General features: G+C 42.3%; 2 protein-coding genes across 4 annotated transcripts in view; one reads left to right on the forward strand and one right to left on the reverse strand.

Moving 5' to 3' along the window:
* The window catches only part of nckap5l (NCK-associated protein 5-like), a 33,669-nt gene extending 15,913 nt beyond the window's left edge, over nucleotides 1-17,756 (forward strand). For all 3 annotated transcript variants that reach the window (XM_084366561.1, XM_084366562.1, XM_084366563.1), the window contains exons 2-13: nucleotides 1,550-1,635; nucleotides 7,462-7,593; nucleotides 8,476-8,544; nucleotides 8,667-8,705; nucleotides 8,796-8,915; nucleotides 9,456-9,548; nucleotides 9,833-12,711; nucleotides 13,200-13,329; nucleotides 13,576-13,648; nucleotides 14,838-15,116; nucleotides 15,242-15,390; nucleotides 16,526-17,756. In XM_084366561.1, coding sequence (XP_084222687.1) covers nucleotides 7,462-7,593; nucleotides 8,476-8,544; nucleotides 8,667-8,705; nucleotides 8,796-8,915; nucleotides 9,456-9,548; nucleotides 9,833-12,711; nucleotides 13,200-13,329; nucleotides 13,576-13,648; nucleotides 14,838-15,116; nucleotides 15,242-15,390; nucleotides 16,526-16,786 — 4,224 coding nt within the window. In that variant the 5' untranslated portion in view covers nucleotides 1,550-1,635 and the 3' untranslated portion in view covers nucleotides 16,787-17,756. The remainder of the gene's footprint in view (nucleotides 1-1,549; nucleotides 1,636-7,461; nucleotides 7,594-8,475; nucleotides 8,545-8,666; nucleotides 8,706-8,795; nucleotides 8,916-9,455; nucleotides 9,549-9,832; nucleotides 12,712-13,199; nucleotides 13,330-13,575; nucleotides 13,649-14,837; nucleotides 15,117-15,241; nucleotides 15,391-16,525) is intronic.
* Nucleotides 17,757-18,805: 1,049 nt separating this feature from the next.
* tegt (testis enhanced gene transcript (BAX inhibitor 1)) lies at nucleotides 18,806-26,013 on the reverse strand. The gene is made up of 10 exons (XM_084366578.1): nucleotides 25,712-26,013; nucleotides 24,331-24,437; nucleotides 24,120-24,228; nucleotides 23,331-23,451; nucleotides 23,151-23,199; nucleotides 22,940-23,037; nucleotides 22,719-22,798; nucleotides 22,507-22,607; nucleotides 22,147-22,222; nucleotides 18,806-19,790 (listed from the first exon to the last, which is right to left on the reverse strand). The coding sequence occupies exons 2-10, from the start codon at nucleotides 24,384-24,386 to the stop codon at nucleotides 19,767-19,769; spliced, it is 714 nt and encodes a 237-aa protein (XP_084222704.1). The 5' UTR covers nucleotides 24,387-24,437; nucleotides 25,712-26,013; the 3' UTR covers nucleotides 18,806-19,766.
* Between the last annotated feature and the right edge of the window lie 1,839 nt (nucleotides 26,014-27,852).

Here is a 27,852-nt window from a genome sequence, read left to right on the forward strand (position 1 = left end):
AGACAGGAAGCGGCGCAGAGGGAGTCCGCCAGCCTGATTCTGTCTCACCCACATTTCTGCTCCTCTTTGATATTTATCTGCATCTTTATTAGCGATGCAGACAATCATGTGATAATAGTGTGTCTGCAGAAAGATACGTCACATTGGCCTACATTTTTTTGGGGGAGTCTTCTCCAATCTGGTTTAATTCCGCCATGTGAGGATTTAGGTTTTTGTCACATTGTTTACATCTCCCTCCTACACACTTTGCCTACACAGCAAGAACTTCAATCTGCGCCTTTCCAGATTGGCAGATGGAAAGGGTGGTGTTTGACATATCCTGAGACGGCCTTGCCTATGCCAAATCCCCAAGAGTGCGACTGACATGATTTAAGAAGCTTTTGTGCATTTCGTCTCTCTGCTTCGGCTGAGTCGCCTTTGAATTTTTTTTATTTTTTTTTTATCTCAGCCTTGCCCTCATTCTATGAATCTCATCTGCTCATCCTCAACTGCAGCATCTCACCGAACCTCTCTTGGAAAAACACTCAATATTTCATCATTTTCTCTGCATTTGGTCGTCAAAGTCCGTCCTCGGTTAATAAATAGTGGTGGTGTGCAGTCGTCGAGGTTCCTCGTGCTTTTTTATTTTCGAGCCCTGTGATCCGCCGTCTTTCTGATCTTCCTCCATGGCACGGCTCAGGGATCACGGTCTCTTTTCTCGCAGGACCAGGTGTACCGAGCAGGACGCCGCTACACCAGATCCTCTGCCCGTGCTCCATTAAAACCCAGATTGAGAGGGCAGATGCCCAACACCTCTAATCCCATTTCTGTTTGACAAGATCTAAAAGGATCAGGCCCCGCTACCTTATAGACGGCTCCTGGAAATGAAGAGTTAACGCTGCAGCTCGGCGCCTAAACATATCTGAAGTGATCAGACAAAACGCCGGCTGTAGAGATGCTGCAGCAGACGGGGCGTCCCACTTAGGTTTTTAAATTAAGCCTTTGTAGAAAGTGAACATAATTAAGAGGGGACTCTGTTAATGGGGAATCCCACATTAAACTGAAAACTCAAGAAAAATCATTGTGTGGCACTCTGAGTGTAAAGTCTGCATGTCCTGCGTTATCAGAAAGACATAAAAGGGGAGTTCTTAAACGCTGTCTACTGAATTATTCATCCATCTTTCTTTCATTACACTTTACAATGACTCAGAGATGAAAGGAAAGACGAGAGGAGGAGAGGCTGAGAGCGAGATAGAGGAGTGGGGGGGCTTGTGGTCGTGGCATTGCTGGCGTCTGCCGAGCGCTGGTATCTCCCGAGGGCAATGGAGCGCCTTCCTCTCCTCCCGGTTTCCTGTTCGCTCACAGATCGGAGGGAAAAGCTGCAGCCTTTGCCCGTCCGTGACGGAGGTGACATAGGTCTCAAACCACCCGAAAAATCTCCCGCCAGCAAACTTTTAAGATCTCACTCGGCCGAATCTTGTGGTTTCTGTCTCATGATTCAAGAAGACACAAATAGAAAGAAGGATGCCGGGAGTGTGTTTATTAAAATGTGTGCTTTTCTGTCCCTCAGCTCCTTGGTTTTGTTGTTGGGAGACAGAGGTGCCTGACCGGAGACTGACTCCTCTTCACGGATCATAAAGAGAGCTGAAACTGCAGGTGAGTGCGCTCGTTATGACGTCATTTGAGGGGAAAAGAGATTCGGAAATTGTACATTGTTCTCCAGCAACAAACAAATAACCTACTGGCTGTTTTCTTCACTGATCAAAAATGTCCATCAACATGTCACAGAGTCTAAAGGACGTCTTCTAGTTGCTTGTTTTGATTCAAGAGACAGTGTTTGGTATTTTTGATTGAGAAAAGACTGAAATGATTAATAGATTATAAACATAGTTGCAGATAAGTTTGTCCCAGCTCTAGTTTGGTTTAGTGGAAATAGACACATCCCTTTCCGTCTCAATGGTGCTGTATACACCCATGAAAAGTTGAGCCGAGCTCTGCTGCAGTCGCTGGTGGGTAATTTGTTTAAAGGACACCGTGGAGATTTATTTACAGTAGATGACATGTTAGTTTTCCTCCGGGTTCGAGTTGCACCTTATTTGTTTGCAGATGAATGCACACCAGTGTACCCACAGCTCACACTACTCATGTACAGGTATCCATCCGAGTCATTTGAGAAAGAACAAAAGCACCACATGCTCGCTTGGCTCAGAGGCGAACACATGATCCTCTCTGTTTTGTTCACTGATTGGAGCTTTAAGCTGTGAACGCTGAGCTTCGCTGCACTTTGTTTACACTTGGCAATGTCGCATTTAGTGGCTGTGTTTTTGAGAAGGGAGGATTTTTAAAAGGCAAACAAAAAGCTTTGTGCCGACTTTGACCTCTGCTCTAGTCTGATTGCTTTTTTTAATTTGTCTTCTTCCTCTCTCCTTTTTTTACTATAAATCACAGCATCCAGCATCTGTTATATTTCTGCATTTATGTAGTCACAGAACACAACAAAAACTGTCATTGTTGGATCACTGCAAATGTTCTGTAGAAGCAACATGGTTGTTATGTTAATTAATGGTCAAGCCTGAGGGTTAACAGCAAATACTACACACTTCCCCTGTAATGCTATCTCATGAGTAGGACTGCAGTTAATGATTATTTTCATTACTGACTAAACTGACTTTCTTTGACCAATTTGGTCTACAAAATATAAAATTGTAAAAAAAAAAATGCTCCCACATTTAACAGTGACGATTAAAAGCATTAAATCTTCACATTTGAGGAGCTGGAACCAGCAGATATTTGCCATTCTTGCTTGATAAGTGACTAAAACTATAAAAGGAAGTTCATCCAAAAATGCCAATTCAGTCATCATCCAAAAACCCCCCTACTGATGGAAAGTCAGGTGAAGTTTCGTTGTCCACAAAACATTTCTGGAGCTTCACAGCAAAACGGTGTTGCAGCGTTCTCCCAAACAACTGAAGTAGACAGGGACTGAAAACAAACAAACATAAAATGGTCCGGCGTTATCCAAGTCTCCGAAAATACATTATTTACACCCTTTTTTAAGATAAAGTCTTCACTGTAGCTGCTAAGCTAATTGGACCGACGCATTTGCGGCTTTGTAGCCTTCATTAGGATCACAAGCCAAAATGCTTTGGTTTGTCTACGTACTGCAAGTGTTGCTGGAGCTTCATGACCTCTTTAAACTTTCTTGCTTCTCCACGCACCTTGGAAGTAACAAGTGAAGTTGTGCCAGAAAACCCCTACTCTTTTTAAATTTAAAACTTGCTGCTGCAGAGGCAGAGATATCCTGACATTTATCCTCCAGTCTCAAAAACACTGGATCCTACAGCACACCTCCCACAATGTATCACTTCTGTCAATCTCAACACCTCCTGTTGGAAACGCAGACTAACTGTTCCAGGCTGAGATAACGCCGATGACATCACCATGACATCATTAGGGGTTTTTTTTTTTTCAGCAAATGAATCATCATATGTCTCTTTGGTAGCCAATCGCTGCAGCCTGTCAGATGTACTAAAACAACTACAATGTAATGGAGTATTTTCACAGTGAGGTATGAGTCCTTTTACTGGAGTAAAGGCTCAGCAGCAGCAGCAGCAGTGCAGCAGCAACATCAGCTCTCTTTGCATTCCCCTCTGTTCGCTCTGTTTCCAGCCAGTCACAGGCTCTGAAACCACCACCATGATGACAGTAATGCAGTTTACAAAGCAGCTGGTGGCTCTTTCTCTCTTTCTCTTGCTGTGCTTCTTAGTTTCTTTGCTCTTTCTTCCTCTTTCTGCCTTTCCAGTAACAATTCCCCTTGAATAACTTGAAAAAAATACTTAAAATAAAGGCAATACAATATAAAAAAACATGTATCAGTAAGATTTAAAAGGAGGAAAATGAAATAGAAGATGCAATGTAAGCTCAAATAGAGCAAATTTAGGCTACACTCATTCTCTCGTTGCAGCTTCTCATCTGTGAGGATTTGATACTGTTTTTATCATGTAGCTGAATATATTTGTTTTCCAGACTGTTGGTCTGAAACAACAAGACATCTGAAGATGTCGCCTTGGACTAGGAATACTAGAATGGATATTTTTACTTGATTTCTTTTCCTTGTTAATTGAGAAAATAATTGGCACATTAATCTGTAATTTAAATTATCTTTAGTTGTGTTTTGGCTCTTAACGTCAGTGGTAGCGTTCATGATCTTTCATCAGTTGATCGTCTCTTTGATCGGACATCAGTCGGACTTAAATCCAGCTGTTGTTTTAGACGTGGACGCTTGTTGGATTCTGCATAAATGGGACACGGCTCGTTTTAAGAGACGCTTCTTTCTGGTGGCATTTTCAGCGAGGCTTGTGACGTTTGCCTCTGCACATAAAAAGAAACCACAGCGGCGGTGGCAGAGCCACATTTTCATGTTTATATTTAGCCTCACTTTTGTTGTCTTTTGGTCCACGCTGTAATTTCAAACGCAGCGAAGACTAAGTGTGCATGTTTCTCGTCTCTGCTGCCCGGAGCTTTAATGTGCATTAGCGAAGAGAAAAGGCTGGTATTTATAACCGCTCTGTATCCTTCTGGTATCCAAGGTCAAACGGATGGCTAATATCTGCTTCCGTTCTTAGATGGGCCGCATTGATCAGGCCTCCATTATACGTGCAGGTCTGACTGCGCTCAGTCAATCGCAGTTCAATAAGCACCCTACACTTTGGATGGTGCTGCCCAGGTTTGTCAGTCAGCGAGGATCCACAGGCCGCTGACGTTCAATAGTCTTCCTGTAAACGCTTTGCATACAGCTCCAGTTACACGAGGCCCGGCAGCTCTCTACTGATTTCTTATGAAACTGTTGGAAGCTATTGAACATTTCCCATTAGTGAGTTATACTTGGTGTGTGTGTGTGTGTGTGTGTTGTTTGTTCGATTTAAGTGCCAAAATACACGATAACTTTAGTATTTGTGACAACATGATGGATTTTTTTGACACCATTTATTTAATTAATCGATTAATGTGATGATTATTTCCTCAGTTAGTCGATCGATCACTCGGTCGATAAACTGTAAATCTCCAAAACTCAAAGAGACATTCAGTTTATTATCGTATATCACAGAGAAAAGCATTAAATATTCTAGAGCTGGATCGCTTGATTCAAGTCAATATTGATTTGGGTCAGGGATATTTCAGTTACAATACCAGTTTTGCTTCGATTCTGAGAGAACTAATGCTGTAAATTGTACAAGAAATCCTCCGACCTGTTGCATTATTAAGAATAGAAATGTTTAGATTGTTGAATTTGTGGTTAAAATGTGTCTAAATTTTAGCATCTTATTATCAAAAATGCTGTCGTCAAAGAACAAGAAGGTAATGACAGATGTAGGCAGGTAAATAAGAAAAAGAAGTGGAAACCTTTTGGTTTTAAACAACTTTTGTGGCCATTCGAGGACAGATTTCAGTAGGTTTTGATTATTGGGCAGATGTAAATGTTTTTGCTCTACTCTGCACTTAACACACTCGATGCACTCTATCTAGTAGGTTGTTGGTGGGGCGGCTGATCCCCGTAATGGGTGCGAATGTCTGTCCATACCATTTTTCTGCTTCATGACCGAGCGGTTCCCTCGTCTGTGTTTTGGTGAGCACGCCAAGATAAATTCAATTCAGTTATGTTGATATGACAATAAAGTATTGAATCTGGATCTGAATCCACATTTGCTAATGGGCAGGTGATCCATAGGAAACAGGAATATATTAAAAGATCGATCTCAGGATTTTATGAATCAATATTGGATTATTCAAATGAAGATCGTGAAGAATTTGAAAATTGATTTTATTAAACCCAGCCCCTAAAATCCTCACCTGGAAAGCTGGAACGGTTACTTGAAAAATGACTGAACTGGTTGGTTTGTTGGTTTGTCAGCAGGATTTCACAAAAACTACAGAACATATTTCCACTTTGGCTTTTCGACATTTTTGTTAATTCCTTTTGGATCTTTGATGGGGAAAAAATCTGCCATATTCAGGTGGCTGGTATCTATGAGTTGACTACAATTTGATGCAAATCCAAATAATCCGGATCTATCATATTTGAATATGTTCTACTGAGTGCCGACCTAGTGTGCATTACAACTCTCTATATGCAACTTTCAGGCTATTTCTTACTTTCTAGGTGGCTAACGTTCATGTCGGACTTCCCCTAAAAGAGTAACATAGACTCAGTGCTGCAGCTGGATGTCTGTGCCACAGAGGAACAAGGCTATCAGGCTTTAGATTCACACACATAAACACTTGTTTATAGCATCAATCAATTCTGAGTTTTGGCCTTTTCATGGGATTTAACGACAGTAAGAAAATCTCAGTTACCAATAACAAACGTCTGGTCGAATAGTAAGTAAGAAGGTATTGATGATGCCACCATTAGTCGCTTCAAAGTTTTCGTGACACGCTTTGGTTGGTACATGAAAGACTATTGAAGTTTGATACCCAGCCGTCTAAATATTTGAATGTCTGTGTATATATTTACACACACACACACACACACACAGCGGTTTGTTTGTGTGTGTCACCTGTAAACTGTGCCAGTTCCTGATTGGCCTCCAGCCACAGAATCAGGCTCGTCTCATCCGCTCTAATGACTCTAAAGATGTGACGGTTGGATCTGGGTCCACGTCTACACACCTACTTCCCCTCGCTGATCTGACAATCAGCACACACGCACACATACACACACACACACACACATACCTGGAGCCGTGCCTACGAGACTGGTAGTCGGCCATATGTCCTGCAGTGTAGCGTGCTCACAGACTCGGGCAGCCTGTGTGCTCAGCGTGGTGCTGAGATTTGATCTGTGGAGTCACTGAAGCCGCAGAGGAAAATGGACACAAAGGCTTATCGTCCTACGCAGTCTGTGTATCTGAAACAATGCAGGATGGGTGGATTGATATGTTGGCTCGACAATCCTCAATGTACAGTAGGTACCGTGATGTAGTGTCAACAACAAGCTCTGCAGTGAAGACGTCTTAGTGCCGTAGATGTGTTGAAACCAAACGCTCCTGCTGTCAGATAAACACAGTGTAGTGGTGGTAATAACGTTAACGTCAGTCTTGGAGATGAGAACGGAGTCTGATGTGAAGCAGATCTCAGTTAAACGTTTGTTTTGGTTTGCTCGGAGCACCAGACGGGTGGGGTTTACTGCAGCAGGACAGTTCAGAAACAGTCAGCTGGTCAACTGAAAAGTAATCAACAATTTTTGATCTTTAGTTAAGTCATTTATGAAACAAATGTGCCAAAAATTCACAGTTTCCTTCTTCTGAAATGTGAGGATTTGCTGCTTTTCTCTGTGTTACATAATTGGAAGCTAACCTTTAGGTTTTGGACTGTGCAATTACTCAAGTACTGTGCTGAAGTACAAATTTAAGGTAGTTTTGGCTCTGTGTTGTGGCAGAGATTGTGTCGGTGACCGTTGCTGTGTCGCTTTCTGTGTTTCAGATGAGAACAATGTCTGATGAGACAGAACAGAGAATGGGTGACGAGGACTTTGGTTCGGACGAGGAGGGAGACGTGGAGTCTTACCTGGAGGACAACAGCAGTGAGCTCATGGACCGACTGAGAGAGCTGGAGGTGAGAGAACCATCAAAACGTAGGCCAAAATCTGGCAATTTTCTGTCGACCCCATCGTGTGTTCGTCAAAAAGGAAATGTTTAGTACGTACATTTTAAAATCAATGATTGTTTTGGGGAATTTTCCAGCCCGTCTCTCCGTCGTTAACAGGCTTCAATATCAAATAAGAAAAAAAAAATAGAAATAAACATATAAAAGGGAAACAAATCATTGATTCATATTAAAATAATAGGTTGACAACTAATACAAGACCTTTGCCAAAAATATCAATGTCAGAATGTTTTTCTAATACCGGGCCCCCAAATATGGATTATCAGTCGGGCTGCAGTCTGAAGGTGACATAATCCAACAACCAGCACCTCTAAAGCTCACTAATGAACACGTTGTGTCTCGTTTGTTTCATCTGTACAAAAAACAACAATATGCCAGTTTACAAGTGGATTGCGTGCTGCTGGGTTATTTCTTGTCCAATAACCTCCAGGAGGTTCAGCTGGTTGCCTGGCAACTGATCTTGCCAAAAAGCGAGGAAGAGCATTTCCCAAAATGTTGAAACTATTTCTTCAAGAGATAAATTATCTTAAATTGTTTCCTCATTTCTTGTGATTCTTGTCTTGTAGGATGATTATGAAAACATTTATGTGTTTTTTTAAATGTACCTTTTTATTTGTTTGTTGTTTATCTTCTGCACGTTGATCTTATATAAGAGGTTTTACTGTGTCTGACAAACGTTTCATCAGTGCAGCTGTCGTCTTGGTGTCTTATAAGTCCATGTGAGCAGAGCAATTATATGTTCATGACACAAGAACCAAGAGACATAACTAAATAAGGCCCGTGTGTATTTTTCAGTTACATGTTTAATTGTTGTTGTTTTTCTCGTCACAGGCAGAAAACTCTGCTCTGATGTTGGCCAATGAGAGTCAGAGAGAAGCTTATGAGAGATGCTTGGATGAGGTGAGTTCATGCTGCAGAATATAAATAACTTAAGAAACTAAGAATTACAAATTCAGCTCAGCCGAATCCTTCTAGAAATGCCGACTCAATGTATTAAATTTAATGCTCTGCTGTGTTATCAGGTGGCCAACCACGTGGTCCAGGCTCTGCTGAATCAAAAGGTAACATGAAGCTACATTTCTGCATCTGTTTTTGGATTATTTTAACTGAAGTTGGTCAGTTATCTCACCGCACTGTGTGCCACTGAACAGGATCTGAGAGAGGAGTGCATCAAGCTGAAGATGTTGGTGTTTGACCTGGAGAGACAGAACAGAGCGCTCTGTGAGCTTTTTCAGCAGAAACTGCCCAACCACCCCACCGCTCACTACCAGGTAAAATAAAATACTCTTGTTTTTGTTGTTATTATTCTTCCTTTTGTGCCTGAGAAACAAGTTAATCTTCATTATTAAAAAATAACTAACTGCTTCAAAAGCTGTACAGCCCGCTAAATAACTACCTACTCAATATTAACAATTTTTTAGTATTTACATCATGTTACAAACTGATGGCAGAGATGTCACAAGCTCATGAATCAGCCTCTATCAGGGGATGTCATCATTTCTGCCAGTAAGCTGATATTAGTGGTGGATAAAGTAACATAAAATGGAAATACTCAAGTACAGTACTTGAGTATTTGTACACGGTGCACAGCTCTGATTCTCTCGACCAGGTGATGCTGCTAATTTCTTTCTCACTTCAGCCTCATTCTTTCAGACGCTGGCGAGCCAGTAATGGATCTCAGCCTTTTCACTTCTGCTCTTTATATTGTTCCAGCAGATGCCAGGACAATGTAGCTCCTAGTTGTGTGTGTATACAATAGCCTGCAGTGTATACACTGTCATCATAATTGCCCCATGAATCTCCCGTTACAGGTCCAGGCGGGACCACTCCCAGACTACAATGCACAGCTGCACAATGACTCTGCCAAACAGGTGGAGCCTGCACAGACTGAAGCACAAGCCAAGGTGATTATTACAAAGCTCACACAGCAAAGCTTCATCAAACATGACGAGTGAAACAGTGGGATTATATCACAGCCCCAGAATTAGACCACAAACCCCACCTGTGTGTGACGTTAGAACTCACTCTGACATTTTTCAACTATTGTGCTTTAAAAAGACCTGCTGCTAATCTGCTCTGCGCTCATTTCCTGCACGCACACGCTCTAAAAGGTCTTTATGAGCTAAATTGTTCGCCTCTCACTGAAGCAGCGAATTGTGCCCTGATAAAGATCTTTTTCTGTCCGAAGGGAAACGGCTACCGCACACAACATGCCTCCCCGGGGCCTCGTGGACCGGCCGCCTCCATGGAGGCCCTGTCTCCCTTCTTCAAGAAGAAAGCACACATCCTGGAGGTCCTTCGCAAGATGGAGGAGACGGACCCTCTGAAGTTCCATCCGTCCACCACGAGCTTGTCTTTCTGCGACTACAGCCAGGTGCTCATGTCCACGGAGGCTGTTTTGGCCTCCGCGGACCCTCTCCCATTACAGTGCAAAACCCACCACACACACTGCCACTGCTCCCGCTCTGACACTGACACACACCAGCATGTCAACGGCGACGGGGCGGCGAAGTGTGAGGGAGGGAACACCTGCTGTTTACACTGCAAGAGGAGCCCGGACAGTCCTCCAAAGCCATGCAACCATGTCTGTAGTCCTTCTAAAGCCAACTCCGCCACCCAGAGCCATGTACTTCCTGCAGCTGCTATAAGCGAATGTCACAGTAAGAGCAGAACAGAGTCTGTTCCCTCGTCTAAACAATGCACCAAGAATGAAGCCCACCAGCAACCAGCAGCCGCCCACTCGTCACTGACAGAGACAGCCGGTCAGAGCCTGGAGGTGATGGGAGCAGAGCAAGAGCAGGAAAGCTCTGACAACGCTGCTGCTTCTGAAGAGCTCACTGGTTTCTCTGCCACCACCCACCTGCCCGGTTCTGTGAAGGAGAGCGCGCAGATCCCCCACTGTGACTTAGAGACAAGCGATGGTATTCACAATGGCTTAGCGCTCAACAACGCCATGTCCACCGACCCCTCGGCCGTCCTCGAGAAAGACAGCACAGACCAGGAGGCTTCTGTGAGAGCCAGTGCCTCCGTCAGCCCCAGCCCTTCCTGCCTAAGCGACGTCAAAGCCGCCGCCATCAACTCCCCGTCCAAACTGCTCAAGTTCTTGAAGATCCCTTCGATAGGTGAGAAGTCTCAGGCTTCAACCTCCGCCGTCCGTCTGAGCCCCCAACTCACCCGCAGCTCCAGGATCCCCTGTCGCACCAACAACTACGAGGTGTACCACTCTCCTGTTCCCACACGCAGAGCCACCACCACAGAGAGGTGCAGGCAGCCCCCTCCACCACCCGCCAGGTCGGAGTCCTACCCCGCCACACACTCAGCCCCAACCTCCCCTCCACAGCCTGAAGACGTCTGCTCCCCGCCCGCTAAGGAAATAAGCTACAGCAGCCTCTCTGCACCTAAAGCCAGCGCAGGCTCAAAGATGGGCGCTCCCCCTTCCTCCTCACCCAAAGTATCTCAGAGGGTCCCTCATTATGAAAATGTCTGTAACATGTCCACCAGCTCTAGAGAGGAGGAGCCGACTCAGAGCCTCGAGAAAAGAACCACACTTCCTTCCCAGACGAAGGCGAACGGTGGTGAGAGGAAGCTCGTTAAATCGCTACCAGAAAGTGTCCTCAACCCCCCTCCTCAACGGAAGCAGTCGTCCTCGTCCACGTCAGAGTCCACATCAGATGATGACGAGGATTCGGACAGCCCGGTGTGGGTCAACCATCACAGCCTGCCCAACTCTGCCCTCGGCAAAGTTCAGGGCAGAGTCAACTACTCTCAAACCAGAGAGAAACAGGAGGAGATCACTGTGCAGAGCTCCGAGGTCGCCCATCCTCCGCCTCCACCTTTAGCCAGGAGGAGCGATGCCTCTTCTATCCCCAAGAGGCCTGTGGCTGGGGCAGCCAGAGCCCAGGCTGATTCCAGTCACCACGCTTTCAAAGACAGGCTGGCTGCGCTGGGAAAGCTGAGAAGCTCTGAGGATTTACAAGTTGGTCTCAGGCCAGTCGACACAGTGAATGAGGGCACGTACGGGGAAGAAAAGAGTAAGACAGCGGAGAGGCCCATGGAGCTCCATAAAGAGGAGCAGAGACACTCAAAATTCACAGACTCTTTGGATGGTAAACCCAAAACTAGTGGTAGTGGTTTGAAGTACCCGGGGTCCTCTCAGCTGTATGAACAGGCAGTAAAGTCTCAGTCTTCTGGTGCAGCTGTGGTTAAACAAGAACTGTGTGTGACCAAGACCGAAGTCTCCAAGAGCAAAATCGGTCTGCCGTCCCCCAACACAGATGCTCCGCAGGTACTACGCAACAACATCAAGTGTCCTGGCTCCCTGAATCTGGCCTATAACCTTAAACCAGGTGTTGGTCCTCACAGTAGCAGCAGCCCCAACAAAATCCCCCCGAAGTCGCCGTCCAAACCTTGCCAGGCCCCGTCCGTCCACAGAGGGGGGAAGCCATCAGAGGCTCCACGGTACTCGTCCAAATCAGAGGAGAGGACCAAGATCAGCGGGAAAGGGAAAAAGAATCCGATGTACGGAGACAGCCTGCCGCCTCCTCCTCCCAGACCTCCAATGTCAGAGGGGGAGAAGCAGGTGCAGCCGGCCCCCAGCCCGCAGTCAGCCATCGAGCAGAAGGTGATGAAAGGCATCGAGGAGAACGTGTTGAAGCTGCAGGAGCAGGACCGAGGAGTACAGAGCACCGAGGTCAAGCAGAAAGCCTCCAACGGCATCGCGAGCTGGTTCGGCCTGAAGAAGAGCAAGCTGCCTGCTCTGAGCCGCAAAACCGACGGGACCAAAGCGAAGGACGAGAAGAAGGAATGGAAGATCAACATCCCCTCGGTGGGCAGGGACTCTGTGAAAATGGCCTCCAGGTGTAAAGAAGGAGTGGAAGGTCTGAACATCTCGACCTTGATGGAGAAGGCGGAGGGGCTGAGGAGGGCCCTGGAGGAGGAGAGGGCGTACGTGGAGAGGTCAGGCCGGGGTCACTCCTGCGAGGTGGTGATGGACCAAGCTCAGGGACAGCTGGCTGTCATGTACAGAGGAGCGCGCTCTGACAACTTCATGCAGCAGCTGCTCAACAGGTGAGGACGAGTGGATTCACAATCACAGGGATATTCGACATCCTGGTGATGAGACTTATTTAATCTCTTAAAGAATTAAATACGTAGATCGATGCCACTCTTACATTTGTACTATTATCACTGAAGTCACCTTTTAAGCAAAAATACCCAAAATTCACTTTTGGCATTACCCGACAGAAGAATAGATATAATAGAATAAATGGAATATAATTTTAAGAATCGTGATCATTTAATGTAAATCATCATCAGTAATAGTAAAGACAAGTATTAGAACAAGTCTGGTCTCTAACGCAGCCTTCAAAACCAGGAGAAGACGATATCACCATATAATGAAATCCAAAAGATGACAGTCTCTTATCACGATGAAGATATGACATTGATATATTGTCGAGCCCTATTCAAACTATTCTTTTAAATGCAGAGATGTGTGATGAAGGCTAACGCTGTTTGTGGACAAGCTAACTGAAACTTGTGTTTGATGGACGCAGAGTGGACGGGAAGGACATGATCAGCATGCCGCAGCGCCGCCTCTCCTTCGACTGTAAGACCTCCAAGCCAATGTTCAGCCAGCAGAGCGACATCATCAGTCACACCACCAGTCGAGACGACATGGAGAAGGTACGTCTGTGGTCTTTTCTCTGTACGTAGACGCACATATTTAACATGTACAACGGTGACAACACAACCAGAGAAAAAACAAGACTTCATTTAATGCATCAGGTGTCGGAGGTGCATCAGTTAAACTTGCTCTTGATCACATCGTCTTTGAAGCCTAAACTTGGCTTCTAATTTGTCAGTTTTCCTGCATACTGAAGTCGGTACACTCACTCCTCCATCTGCTGCTGGGTTGTTCTTTTCATGCAGGGATCAGACAGAATCGGCAAGATCACATCAGACGAGAACCTCGCCGATTCAGTTCACTCGCAGCACTTCGCAGGTAAGACGAGTCTGCCAGAGGAAGCAATATCACACGTTTATCAAGGTTTATGACTGAGTGGACGATCGGACCACACCTGTGTGGAGCTGGTCTGGAAATAGATAAATGAATGTAAATGAATAAATAAATTAAATTTGACTCCAAACAAAAGTGATGTGTGTCTAGTGTCAACATGTTGCTGACACTGAGGTAGTCAAACAAGTTTATGACATAATCAGTGGAAAGTACAATTACTCACATACTGTGTACAAGTACAATGTTACGGTACTTGTCTTTATACTTCTACACTACTTCATTTTAGATGAAAATATTCAGGCCCACGGTGAATCTGCAGCTGCCAAATTCTGACAACAACTGCAGATATTCTGGCAACGAGTACAGTTGCAGCTTGAAAAACTGAGAACACAACACATCTCCACCCTCCTCGTGTTCGCATGAAGATCAAAATAATAATAATATCGTGAGTAACCCAGTAATTAGGTGTCTGGCGTCGTCCTTTAACAGACTCTAGAAAGACACTAGACAATAACAATAATCCAGCGATTTAATCTCTAGTCTTTCTTTCTCTGGGTATATTTTTCTGATTTACTGATCTGCATTAACTTAAGTGAAAGTTTTACTTGTAATGTGATATTATTCTGTAGTATTACTACTTCTACTTCAGTAAAGGGTCCAACAGTATTTCCTCCAGCGATGCAACAATCCGTAAGGGTTTGACTGAAATATATAATTTGCATATCGAGGAAAATTAATTAGCTGATAGCGTTATTAGCATATCAAAGGTGAAATAAACGAGGCCACGCCCCCGAGGAAATCGAATCAGAAGCTGCAGTAAAACATCAAATAGATAATTTAGAAGTCATTAATTTACACATTTACATCTGAATTATTTTGTGCCTTTTTTGTTTTTTTGTTTGGTTCCTAAAATGTCAGTCAGTCCGAGGAATTATCAGGGTTTTTCTCATTTTTCATTAGTTTTTATTTCATTTAATTTTAGGTTTTTAATTCAGTTTGGTTTCAGTTTGTTTCCAGAGTTGGTTTGCTTGTTTCATTGTTTAAAAATGTTTAGTTTCAGTTTAGTTTTAGGTTTTTTAATTATACTATAAGGGGGGTTTTGTCAGGGGAAAGATGTTAACAAAGGTTTTTACGATACAATACTGAATCTCCCTCTTGTTTCCGTCCTCTGCAGGTTCTGGTGCTTCCACGTACACCCTGGACAGCGGCATCGGTACGTTCCCCCTGCCCGACTGCAGCAGCGGTGCGGCAGGACGGGGCCTGTCCAAGACGAGGGTCGGGGCCGAACACCACTCCTCGGGCTCCCCGGGGAGGGCCGGTCGACGGGCCCGGACACTGGAGAGAGAGCTGACGTCACAGGAGGAGTGCTACGTGCCTCACAAACAGCTGATCCCCACCATTCAGTACGGCTCCATGCTGGAGGGAAGAAGCTCCGCCGGCGTCATCCGAGAAGGTGAGAACAAACCAACCAGCTTACACTCAATAATAACAGGTCACTAAGTTCCTTTATGTGGCTTTCTTTTGATAAATAGTTCAATTCTTTTGATGTAAATGTGTCTTCAATCGTTTGATCTGCAGGAGAGGCTCATGGAGCGAACATGTTCTCCCCTCGCTCCAAGACTTGGACCTTCCCCAACCTGAAGACTCCAGCAGGACCTGCAGAGGTTTACCTGGCAGTGGAGGAGGAAGAGGAGGAGCAGGTGTCCTTCGGATCACCGTTCAGAGGGGTACGGAGAGAGTTAAATTGGAGTTTTGTCGATATTATATAAAGCTCAAAGTGAAAACAGACAACTTGTTGTCTTTCCCTGTTGCAAAGACGATGTTAGCAACAACTGCTAGCAGCCTGGCTACTGTGTAAAGCAAAAAACAACCCCAATATTCCTAATTTGACCCAGAAACCCTGATCTCTTGCCTCCTCCATCAGTGGGGTTACATGGGGATAGCGACCTGGGAAAACAATGACTCTTCCTGTTTTGTTAAGCAATGGCAGACGCGCTTCCTTTGTGCCGTAATTTGACCTTAATTTTCCCGGGAAAAGTCCAGCCAGTGGCCGAATAGTATAGTGAACGATGGATTTATAGAGTATGTACTTCAGAACTGATTAAAAAAGAGGGGAGAAAGTTGTCTACTGCCAGTTTAATTAATAAAGTCCTTTCATACACCTGATCTGCAGGGCAGGTGAATGTCAAGATGTTGTGATAAACTTAAGGTTGAAAAAGGTTTAAGATCTTGAAAATGCTGAAATATGCACAAATATGCATAATGAGCATCCTGCAAAACATGTCAAGAACACGACAAGTGGCTGCTAACATTTAAAGTCGACACTGAACCACTGTAACTGTAACCCTTACCATAAAATACCCTCCATCCTCAGGATAGGGAGGCTCAGATGAGGACAAACTCGCCCTGTAAGATCTTTTTAACAAGGAAGAAACCTCGGGATAAGAAACAGAGGAAGGATCCCTCTTGTAAGACGGATGTGCAGCAGATCAGCATGACAAGATTTTAATATAAACAATAACTGTGTACGCTTTTATACTTGTTTTCTGTCTAAATTACAGTTTTATTTGATTGTGTAATCTTGGTAAAAACCGGTGAGGCAGGAGCATGAAAAGGGAATTATCTGGGTCACTTACAGACTGAAAATACTTTGCAGGCAGTAGATACATTTTTAAATCTGCACTCACATCTTACATAATGAAAAAACACAGAACCACATTCTCCCTTTAGAAATTATTAATCAGCTGAATATTAAAGATTCACAGTGGGATGGTTTCTGTAGCCCACTTCTGTTTGCTGAAGGCGTTACATAAGATGAAACACGCGACCTGAAACGTTTCCCACCTCTCTGCGTCCTCTCAGGGCATGAAGGCCGGCGGTCCCTCCTCCAGCCGGGTGGTTGACCCGGGCAGCCTGCCCGTCCCTGCCCAGTCGGGGATGAGCCGCAGGGGGAAGATTCGCACTCCCAGCGTCCCCGAGATGAGCCGGGAGCCCGGGCTGGAGCTGCTCAGGGAGCGCCCGGAGGAAGCCATTTCCCCGAGTCGCCCTCAGGTCCTGGAGACCCCCGAGTCGCTCAGCGATTCTCTGTACGACAGTCTGTCGTCCTGCGGCAGCCAAGGATGATCCAGCCAATGGCGGGGGAGGACAGAGAGGACTGGATGCTCATCTCGTCCACAGACAATAACAAGTCTCCTGGTCGCTGGCTGTACTGTGATGCTGCTGACCCGCCGCCACCTTTGAGGAAAAGAAACTGTACCCCGTTGATGTCCGCGAGAATATTGTGGTGATGATGCCGTCTCATCAGCTGTTTCTCTGTTGCAACTGGAAAGGTGGATCGATAGACTTCTCCTCAGGATTTCCAATAAACATGAAGCCAAAAGCCACCCAAATAATATAGGTTGTTCACTTTTTCACAATCAGACTTGACTGTGGACACTTCTCTTTAATTCATGTGTACAGGACTACAAAACGCATGGCTAAGCTAATGATTAGCACAAAAGTTGTCACTCCTGGTAGTTGTTCAGCAACCTGTCTTTTGTTTTTCTCATCCTGGTAGATGGATCTTTGTTCTGTGCATCAACAAAGCCGTGACGCGCCGATCAGTTCTGTACTGTATCAATACATCATCATTTCACCACACAATGTATTGAAAAAAAACAAAACATGGAGCTCCTTAAAAAATGAATGTTCATGTCTGTGATTCTTTATTGCTAAACTCATGCATCACGATTTTAAATGTATAAACGATTTTATTGATCATGTTGATATTGTTTTGCGACCGAGGAAGGTTGTCAGTATATGTCTGTTCTAAATCATAATGCATTTAAAGGTAATATATACCAGCAATAATAACATAGATAAGAGAAATGGCTACACTATTCAATGAATATGTATTTCTATTATTTATTTATTTTAAATGTACATCATCTTTTTTTTTTTGTAATCTTTCTGTGAAAATTGCAGTCTCTTCGCCTAGTAGATTATGTTCATATCTTGTATTTCGACATCTCTGTTGCTGTTCGTTCCCTAGCCAATAGAGGTCCTATGTACCTACTGCCGTTTTTCAACTTTCTAATTAAAATGTTTTGATTTAGCTCGTTGTGCCAGGTAGTTATTGTGGACGGTGCCGTCGATTACAGGCGGGACATTTACCTAAAAGAGTTTTAAAAAAAGAGGATAAAAGTAGCCAAAGAAGACCCAGAGAAATCAAATTTTATTCCACACACTCTCCTTCCTTGTCGAAACCTGACGCCTACATTACCCACAATGCAACCCAACTGCAGACAGTTTGTTCAGGCTTGGAAAATTCATGTAAATGCGGAGAAGATTTTGGTACAAGAGTTGCAGAGAGGTCAGACTCATTGTATCGTGTCCTCTGAGCTTCCTCGTCACTCAAATACTAACCAGCTGTTGCTCCCACATACCAACATGAATGAATGTGAATGCACAACGAAGTCAGAAGAAACTACTTCCAACCTCGGCGAAATGGAACCAGTCCGAGGAGCGGCTCAATGCAGCAAGAGATTCGGGTTTGATATTCATGCAGCTGCTGATGAAGCCTCGAGCTGCTCGCCTCAAGCAAACACGAGGAGCAGCTGTAACACCTGAATCAGGTGAGGTGACGTCACCTGAGTCATCTGAAGACACACGAGAATTTATACGATGTTTAAGTTTTCCCCAAGACCTGTAAAACGGCCAGATACTTAACTCAAGTACTACACGAACGAGTGACTTCCACTTTTACCAAAAGTATCTTTACTTTTACTCGAGTATCTTTTAAAACACTTAGTAATGACCCAATAAACGTGAAAGTATTACTTGCCAATAATACATTTAAAGTACTTGTACTCGTAATATTATGAGAGCTGCATCTAAAGATTATTGTCATGATCGATGAATCTTCTGGTTGTTAGTTGGTCTGGTAGTCCAAATCCCTGAAGATATAATCAATATACAATGATCCTCACATGAGAGAAGCTGGAACCAACAAATGTCTGGTCATGTGTCAGCAAAGTTACGTAAGCGATTATTTGATTATCTTAAAACTACATTTTAAAATCAGAAATATCATTTATGAGTATTTTTACAAAATCTGTATATTTATTCCACCAATAAATCTAAAAAGGAGCCATTTTTTTTCAATACGTTCAACACATTTATTTGAGCAAATGTATCAAATTATTAGTTTCAATTTTACATCAATAAAATAAATTCTTCACAGTATACGCCTTCAAAAAATTGTAAGGTTAACATCATATCATTTGGCAAACTAATTTTCTAGACAACAGATATTAAGAGAAATTTACAGTGGGAGAGGTCTGAACGACTCGCCTGTCTTTCTTTCTAGGTTGAGAATATGGACAGATGGCACCGACTCTCTCCTCCGCCAGCCAAAAGTCCAGAAATCCTGACCACCGAGTGGCCGCGAGTCTGAATCGGTTACTGTCGCTCGTGGAGAGTCTGACAGGTTTCCATGGTTAGTGTCAGTGTGATCAGACTTCACCATTCTTACTCAAAATGTTGGTCACAAAACAAAATCTGTGGGAACAAAACAATCACGGGGGAACTTTCTCAAAAAACGGGGGGGGGGGTGGGAATCTGTTGTCAAAATCATGGGACACCATATCTTGTGACAATCCACTAAAGACAACTGAGGAAAACGATAAATAAGCAAATCAACGACTGAAATCACATAACTTCAAATAAAACAATAATCGGTCTCAGAAGCTTACATGACCCACTAAAAAGGAGCCTACCATGTCATTAATTTATGGCACTAAATAACAGTGATATCAAATCTTCTGCTCAGCTTCTGGGAGTCGTCATAGGGCAACGCTGCCCTCTACAGGCCAAGCGTGTTCACTGCAGCATTAGTCTATTCTCCATTCACAGCCATGATGGGACTAGCATTAGCATACCATAAACTTACATTCAACCCTTGTTGTAAGTTTTTAAAAAATAAATCAAAAGAATTTCTCAATAGTATAAGACCACATAGGAGTTAATTCAATAAATGAAGACAGAAAGTGAAAAGCACCAAGTGCGTTGCAAATTGTGCCTTGTCTGACAGATTGTTTTTAATATTCAGCCACTCAAACCTTCTTTACTTCTTTTCCTTCTTCTTGTCCTGAAAGAGAGAAATTATCAGAATTATACTGATGGCATATCAATCTGAGCAATTACAGGTCATTAAAGAAAAAGGTAAAAAGAAAAGGTAAAAAGTACAAACAGGAGTGAAAATTATCAGCTAAAATCTACTTAAAGCATCAAAAGGTAAAAGTACTGTTCTGACTGATGCTGATGCTTTAATGTGTAAGCAGCATGTTACTGTTGTGAGTGGCTGATTTACACAGATACGGCAAAGTACCTGCAGCAGACTAGTTGCTGTAACTGCTCTGGCGTCTCCCTACAAAATCCCCACGTTTGAGTGCCAACTGTCCTGATGCTATACTTTCTATTTAGCGTTACTGTTTAACAGCAATGATCATGGAAATGTTGAAGAGCCTGTGCAGTTCTCAGCTGCTCCAACAGACGTGGCAAACTTCAACTTTGGAAGAAATACTGAATATGAAACACATGTGTTTACTTCATGAGGACTCGTAGATTAGACGTAATGTCAGATTGGGAGTACAGAGGACCGAGATGTTTACTAGAGGTTATTGTCATTTTGACCTGTACGACTGAAATAATCTTGAAATTCGTATTTTTTACTTTTTTCTACCAATGTAACTTTAATGATTGAATGCAGCTCTTGATTGATTATACATACAAAGTGCTTGATCACAAATGTGGTGCATGGTCGAGGTTTTTCCTTATTTCTGCATCATCTCTTCGGTCTATTGTCGTAACAAACGTCTAATATTTATTGTTCCTGTTAATATCTATATGCAGAACACATGGTTGATTTGTTTCTGTTAATATTTACATCTCAATTTGCATTTAATTTATATTGCCAACAGTATTAGTTTATGGTTGTTGTTTTTTTTAACTACTCACTTTAATCTGAATAACATTAAGATCGGCATCTATATAAAACCTTCATCAGTGACTGGGGGTCACTCTCTGACGTTTACCCATTATGCGGTCACTGTCACTATCAGCAGGCAGCTGAGTTGTCATCACAGTAATGGCAACAACGTAAGATGGTGAAACACACAAATCGCTTGCTGGGTTCATCTATACAGTCACATAGTTTCATTCAGTGGTTCTCAACATGAGGGTTGAGAGGACTTATTGTACGAGGTCTCAACTGTATTTCAGAAACTAAATGAGGATTGACAGCGAATAGAGACTGCATCAATAAATGTAGTGCAGTGAAAAGTAAAATATCTCCGTCTGAACTGTAGTGGAGTCCAGGTAGAGAGCGGCTTAGTGTACTTAGGTTCATTCCACCACAAAATACAATGGAAGTGAATTAAAGTTGTTTTATAAAATTTCTGACTGATGAGTTGCAAAAAGTCCCAAATATGCTCACAGATGTCTGCCGATCATATTATCATCATAACATCTTTGTTTTTGTGAAAACACATGTTGCCGTGGGTGATTTTCTTGATGTTTTCTGCACCACAAACTAAATTCCCCCTCCAACGTTATACTGGAGTGAAGCCAGACATCTCAGACATCTCAAAATGAAACCAAAAGTATCTGCGCAGCTACAACAAAAAATTGGCCGTTTTTCATTTATTTGGGTGAGGAAACCGTTATAAAACAGTAAAAGGCATATTTGAACCAGCCTTTCTTGGGAAAATGAAGTTGAGGTTTGTAACATCCTTTATTTTTGTTACCGTCATCAAATCCCACGTAAACAGCAAAACCAACTTCCCCCGACTTCCCTACTCAGTCTCTCGGCTCCACACACGCTTGTTCCTACTGAAGATAGAAATCTTGCTGACGCTGAGTGCCTTCCTTTATTTTATACATAGACTCTGCCTCATCATATTCATCTTGTTTATCATCCCATTCTCTCTTTTTTAACCTCGTTTCCTGTTGCTGCTGGTCTCTGAGAGTTCCCAGACATAATTATAATTATATTGTACATCTATAATGACATATTAAGTGTCTTACGGTGTATCAGTGAGTATCTCCAGTTGCAGGACGATGTGAGATCAACTCGAAATAAATTATAATGTCAGTGTTCGTCATAATGAGGGAATATCTCACCCTGTGCAAAAAAAGTGGCTCAAATAAGTTTTGAAAGTTTGTGGACATAAATGGAAAAGCAAATAATAAACTAATAAAAGCAAATTATATCACTTGTACAGGGAATGTAATCTACTATTCCCCCGTCTAAAATATGTAATTTCAGTTTTCACTAGCAACCCCCAGGATGAGACCCAATGCTCTGTGGCACAGAGGAGGGAGATATATCAGGCTTTTGGTGTTTTCATTGGATTTGTAGACAATAAAAAAAATAAATAACAACAGAATATGAAGACATATCCATTTAGTCTTAAAGTAGAAGGATTAGGCGACACTCTCCTTACCTTATCGTTCATGGCAAGGATGACCATCAGTTTCCTGAAGATGGTGATGAAGTCAAGGAACAAGTCCACACAGTGCCTTCAAAAAACAAAACGTATGACGCTTCAGAGTCGTTACAGATGCTTTTTAGAAGAAAGAAAACATTACCATACGTTCAGTTTGTCTAAAGAGCACTGGGTTGTTTAAGAGCTGAGCTTATGCAACACCTCTGAAAAAGTTCAATTCACTCGGACCAGGTGTTTCTCATTTTCAGTGGTGTGATGCTCAATTGTTCACCTCGCTGTGAGATAATGTATTTGCATGGTGTTTGGTTATGAGACGGTACGAGCCGACAGATACGGGCTCAGGTGTAGTTTCCTCACCACACATAGTCCTTGTCTCCGTTCTCTGCTTTCTCGATGATGAGCTGAGTGTCAAACAGGACGAAGCCGCACATGATGAGCAGCCCGAGGTACATGTGTGCCTGTCAGAAACCATATGCAAAAATTATGACACTGAAACGATGTACGCAGCACACCGTGACACACAGCTGATCACAGGTTTAGTGAGGGTCGGTGGGACTCAGCTCAGCTACCTTAAACAGCATCACGGATCCAAAGAACATGTTCATCACAGACATCAGGAACAGGAGGGAGAGGCCAGACATCAGTGTGCCTGAGAGGAACAAAAACAGGACAATTAAACCATGCTTCATTTGAGCATATAAAAATGGGTGTAATTTGTAGCATTGTCTCCGTGTTGTGTTGCTTGACAAAAATAGAATACAGTGTCACAACATTAATAAACTGCCTTTACCTCCAAGGAACAGGTAGCTCCTGCGTTTGGCATAAAGAGCGCTGAGACTGAAGCAAATGAAAATCACTGAGGTCCCCATGAAAGCCGTCAAAATGATGCTGAGGAGAAATAAAACAGAACAATGTGTAAGCTTTCAATGAGACCCACAGACAGATGTAATGTTTAACTTCTACTCAGCTGGCTGTTTAACACTGAGTAACCTTTCACATACCTCGGGTTGACAGCGATGACAAAGTCCAGTGTGGGGCCAAGGCCGACACCTGGGGAGGGAGAGCGGAAGGCAAACACCGCTGTTAGACTCTGACATGACTTTAAATTCACAAAGACGGCTCAGTTCACATGCAAAGTAACTATTTTACTCGTAATGTGCCCAAAACATCCGTCACTTCACCTGTGAGGAAGGCAAATACTGCGAGCATGCCCAGTCTCTTCTTCTCTGTCTCAGGGTTGTGTGGTGTCATGGCGAGCCAAAACATCATCCCCAGGGAGCCGAGCACAGACAGCACGCCACCCTGAGAACAAGGTCATGAGGTAAACACAGGGCAGAGGGACCGTGACATGGAGTGATATTAACATTCGTCCTGAGTGAACCAATCACAAGTGGACAGCTCCAAGTCAACGACATCAAGTTCCAGAAGTTAGGCTGCAGGATATTGGACACATGCAGTGTGTTCAGCTCAGTTTCACTGTCTTCTACAGACGTGTCGGCTGTTTACATATGAAACACAGATAGTGGTAAATACCTGTGTGGTAACAATGTAAACGGCCAAAGAATTTAAAACTTCACAAAAGGAAAGACTACTGCAACAAAATTTCTCAAATAGATAAACACTTCAAATATTAACCTTCACAGAAGAAGATCATTAACTCATCTACTTACGAAATTAATCACATAAATAGATAAATTAGGATTTGGGCAACTAACAATCTTCCCCAGACAAACACTGAACCTCAAAACAAATGATCTTTCTCCCGTTTCGTATGATTTAACTCTTGAGAAAGCTCATTTACCTACTTTAAACTGTTTCAACCACCAGGTAACGTACTTTAAAGCACGAATTAGGTTTGATTAGGTAGGAGGAAATACGGTTGTCTGTGCTTTGATAAAGGGCCCCATTTGCATTGGTCTAAGGAATGTATCATCCTGAACAGGAAGACTCTGCGTTATCTTCAATATTACCTGAAAGAGGCCAGTGACGACATGGACGTAGGCGCCGGCAGCAGCCACAAACATGCAGACAGCCAGGCTGGCGTACACATTCTTCAAGTGCGCCTGGGTAGAATGAGATCTGCAAAAACAGATTACAATGAGCAAGGCCAGACAATGGGAACTTGCGCTGCAGTGGATACTTAACATAACTGATACACCAACCTACAGTGAGCCTACGTACATTTGGGAGAACTTGAAGAGAGCGTCGATGTTGATGTTGCGGTCAAACACGTTCATGGTGGAACCAGGGAAAGAGACCTGAAGAGAGTCTGGAATGGACGATGTCTCCTGTGAACAGAATCACACGATTACAAACTGTTTTACAACCACAATTATTTCCAATTGGAGTCAACCGATATGTCTTTCAGGGCCGATACTGATACAGATTATTAGTTATTCAGGAGAACAATAACTGGAACAGATATAAGTTTACAGGAGAAATAAAAATCTAAGTCTCCAAGTCGAGAATAATCAGTAATGCAATGTAATCAACTACAATTAACTCAAGTATCGTACTTATGTTTAATTTTGAGGTGCGTTCCTTCAGTATTTCCATTTTCTGCAACTTAATACTTCAATAACTCTATTTATTTGATAACTTTAGTTACTATTTACTTTGCAAATTCAGATAATTCATTGCTGATCAGCTACTACAGAAAAACAGGAAGCTAAATCCCAGCAAAAATACTTTTCCAATGTACTTATTTTATCGGCAATCAGACACAAAAAACCCAATACCGATTAATCGGGAAAATGCTGAATATTGGCCCCTATCATCAATTTACCCCCAATATCAAACTGTCACAATCTGCATTAACAGGTAGCACGAATACAACCTATTGTTAATGTTCACAACTGAGTACATTTACTGAAGTACTGCACTTAATTTAGTTATTTTGAGGTACTTTTCCTTAGTATTTCTATGCATGTAATTTTATTTAATTTATGAATTTATTATAATAAAATATTAAATGGATAACTTCAACTTTCAGTCTTCTGGTTTTGTGCCGTTGTTATTTATACTTGATACTAAATGATCTGGATATCGTTACTGCTCACACCACTCGTGTCACACACAACATGTCGCGTATTTCAAGTGCGCAGTTCAGTTAGATAAGGGTTTGCATTATTTGCCAAATTACACAACAGGTTGAAGCTAAATGTCAAGCGTTGAGCCCCCTTAACTAGGGAGCTAACAAGCTTTCTGTTAACCTGCTATAAATCCGTGTTAACGTTATAGCTGTTAGCAGGCGACAAAACCAGCACGAACTCGTTTAAGCAGTGAACAAATGTGTGGTTTAGAAATGCGGAAAGGCAGTGTGTCAACTGTCCGACAGCCAAAGCCTGTGTTTGACGCATGAAGTATCATATTAAAAGCTAGCTAGCTAACGTTGCTAACCAGAAAAAGCGTTCAGCCAAGTTAGCACGACTAGCTAACGTTTTGCTGGCTCGACAACACAATTCGACGTTTAATCCACTAACAAACGCTGCTTAATGTTACAGCCACCGTTAATAACACGCAGCGAGGGTATACGCTCATTTTGCGGGGATGAAGTACCTACCTCTTAGCTTTCCTAGCTTGCTGTTAGCTTTCTGTTTCACTGCCTTTCTTCTTCCTGCTATACTTTTTTTTTTTTATCACAAACAGTACGTGTCAGTCAGCTCACATGATGTCACCATGGAGACGCCCAGAAATTTGTAGTCCTCACCGCGGACGGTAAAAATCCGAAAATACGATGATTATTTGCGTCGATTGTGAACACAAACTTACAAGTCGTCTAATTGTTAATTACTGTGTGTGTTTTAACATTTTTTCAACCTTCACATGGAGCCGTTAACACCGAACCTTTATGGTAAAAGGCACTTCCTGGTGTCACCGAGTAATGTCCCCGGTACACCTAAAATGGCCGACTCATAAATTGAGCCGCACTGTCCGAAACGTTTAACAGCAAAACAACGATGTTCTTGTTGCTCGTTAACCTCAAACACAGCTCGGCTACACGTTTATTAACCAAAACAAACACCATCAGGATGTGTTTCTGATCAAAACTGCAAAAAAAAACAAAAAAACATGGCTGATGCAAATTTATACGTAGCAGTGTAAAGGAGTGTGACGCGGGATATAAATCACGCATGGTGCAACTGCATGCAACGTGTTTTGAACGGGCGACCACGTCTTAATTAAAATATTACATTTTACACGACATTATCGTTAAATCAAGACTTATGTTGTCAGTTGTAAAAAATACATGTATGTTAAATTAGTGTTTATAATATACCTACACTGTCAGTGGTGGTATTTTTAAGAATAAGCCAATTTTACCTATTTTCAATTTAAAATAATTAATCATAAACTCTCAAAAGCAAATAACTAGTTATGCAGAATGGTCCTCGTCATATTTAATTATAAATATAGGCTAATATTGCGAACTACTGTTAACTCTTAAAGGGTTGTTGACCCTGGCAATGCATTATATCAACACCTTTCTATTCAGAGATCTATAATGTAACTTCTGACTATAGTTATCACATATGTAATTAAATAAAACAATATGAATTACCTCTACAATGTAATGTGAGATGTAAAGGATAAAATGAAAGAAGGCTTCACAAGTAGCCAACATCACAAGTTGTCTCAAGTACAGTACCTGAGTGAATTCCACCATATCTTAGAAATATAAAGTGTAAAATATATTTTGAGTAGTGAAATACTGGCTCTAAAAGAGTGTCACTGGAGAAAAACACACAATAAAAGAATAATATAACCAATTTTTATTTCAAAATAAAAACTGGTAGCACCTTTTTTTTTTTTTTTTTTAGAGTTTTGGTCAGATCATGTAGACAAAATGATTTATTCTGATACACAAAGACAAATTGTGACTGTCTAAACAAATACTTTTGGTCATCACAACTCGTACAAATTCATTGTCATATTTTTTTTTTACTGGTTAAACATGCAGGCAATAATTGCATCAGACATTAAACATCATAGAAAAACCATATTACCCCGGAAAAGAAACCCATACAAAATATCTGCTCTGAACTTAAAATGGAAACAAACAAAAAAAGAAAAGTTTTCCTGCATGATTGAATCTTGAATTTACATGTATTTTTATGATTTAACAGCTGAAGTGTTTTGAATCATCGATGAATTTTGACAGCCAAACAAACATATGTTATTTAGGCACAGATAAAACAGTTAAACACAAGGCCAGCCTCAAAGTAGGCAAATGGATTACAATACAAAATGTTTAAGCATTAAGAATTACTGGACAATACAGGTTTTTGGCCAATAAATATAGAAAAAACACATGCTAAAAAAATCAATTTTGATATTTTCAAGTGTTGCACTGCAAGTACCAGAGCCGCATGGCATTACACTTGCTCTTGACAGTGTTTTCTCACGCTCAGCATGACACATCAGACTGTGTAGGCCTACAAATCTCATTTCAGGCAGAACACCATTCTCTGTCCGAATTTTTCAAAGGCACAGTTTTTTTTTTACTTTCAGCACTGTCAATATAAAACAAGTGCAAGTTGTTTGTCATATAGTAATAAATGAAAAACATAGTAGCTAGTGAACTATTATCAAACATTGACTGAAAACTGTGGCATTTAATGGTCGTCCTATGTGCCAACATACTCCAGTGTGTCTGCTTTCAACGGACTATCAAAGACAAGATTTCACCCTGTTTACTTAAAA

Source organism: Pagrus pagrus (genome assembly GCF_965226575.1).
Source record: "Pagrus pagrus genome assembly, chromosome: 11".
Taxonomy (NCBI): Eukaryota; Metazoa; Chordata; class Actinopteri; order Spariformes; family Sparidae; genus Pagrus; species Pagrus pagrus.

Bases quoted from the DNA above. Each gene is read 5' to 3' on its own strand.
- tegt (XM_084366578.1), bottom strand. From the start codon at position 24,386: ATGAACGTGTTTGACCGCAACATCAACATCGACGCTCTCTTCAAGTTC. The intron at 23,038-23,150 runs GTATGTGAAAGG...ATTTCTCCTCAG, and splicing joins GTCATCGCTGTCAACCCGAG to CATCATTTTGACGGCTTTCA. The intron at 19,791-22,146 runs GTAAGGAGAGTG...TCTCTCTTTCAG, and splicing joins TCCTTGCCATGAACGATAAG to GACAAGAAGAAGGAAAAGAA.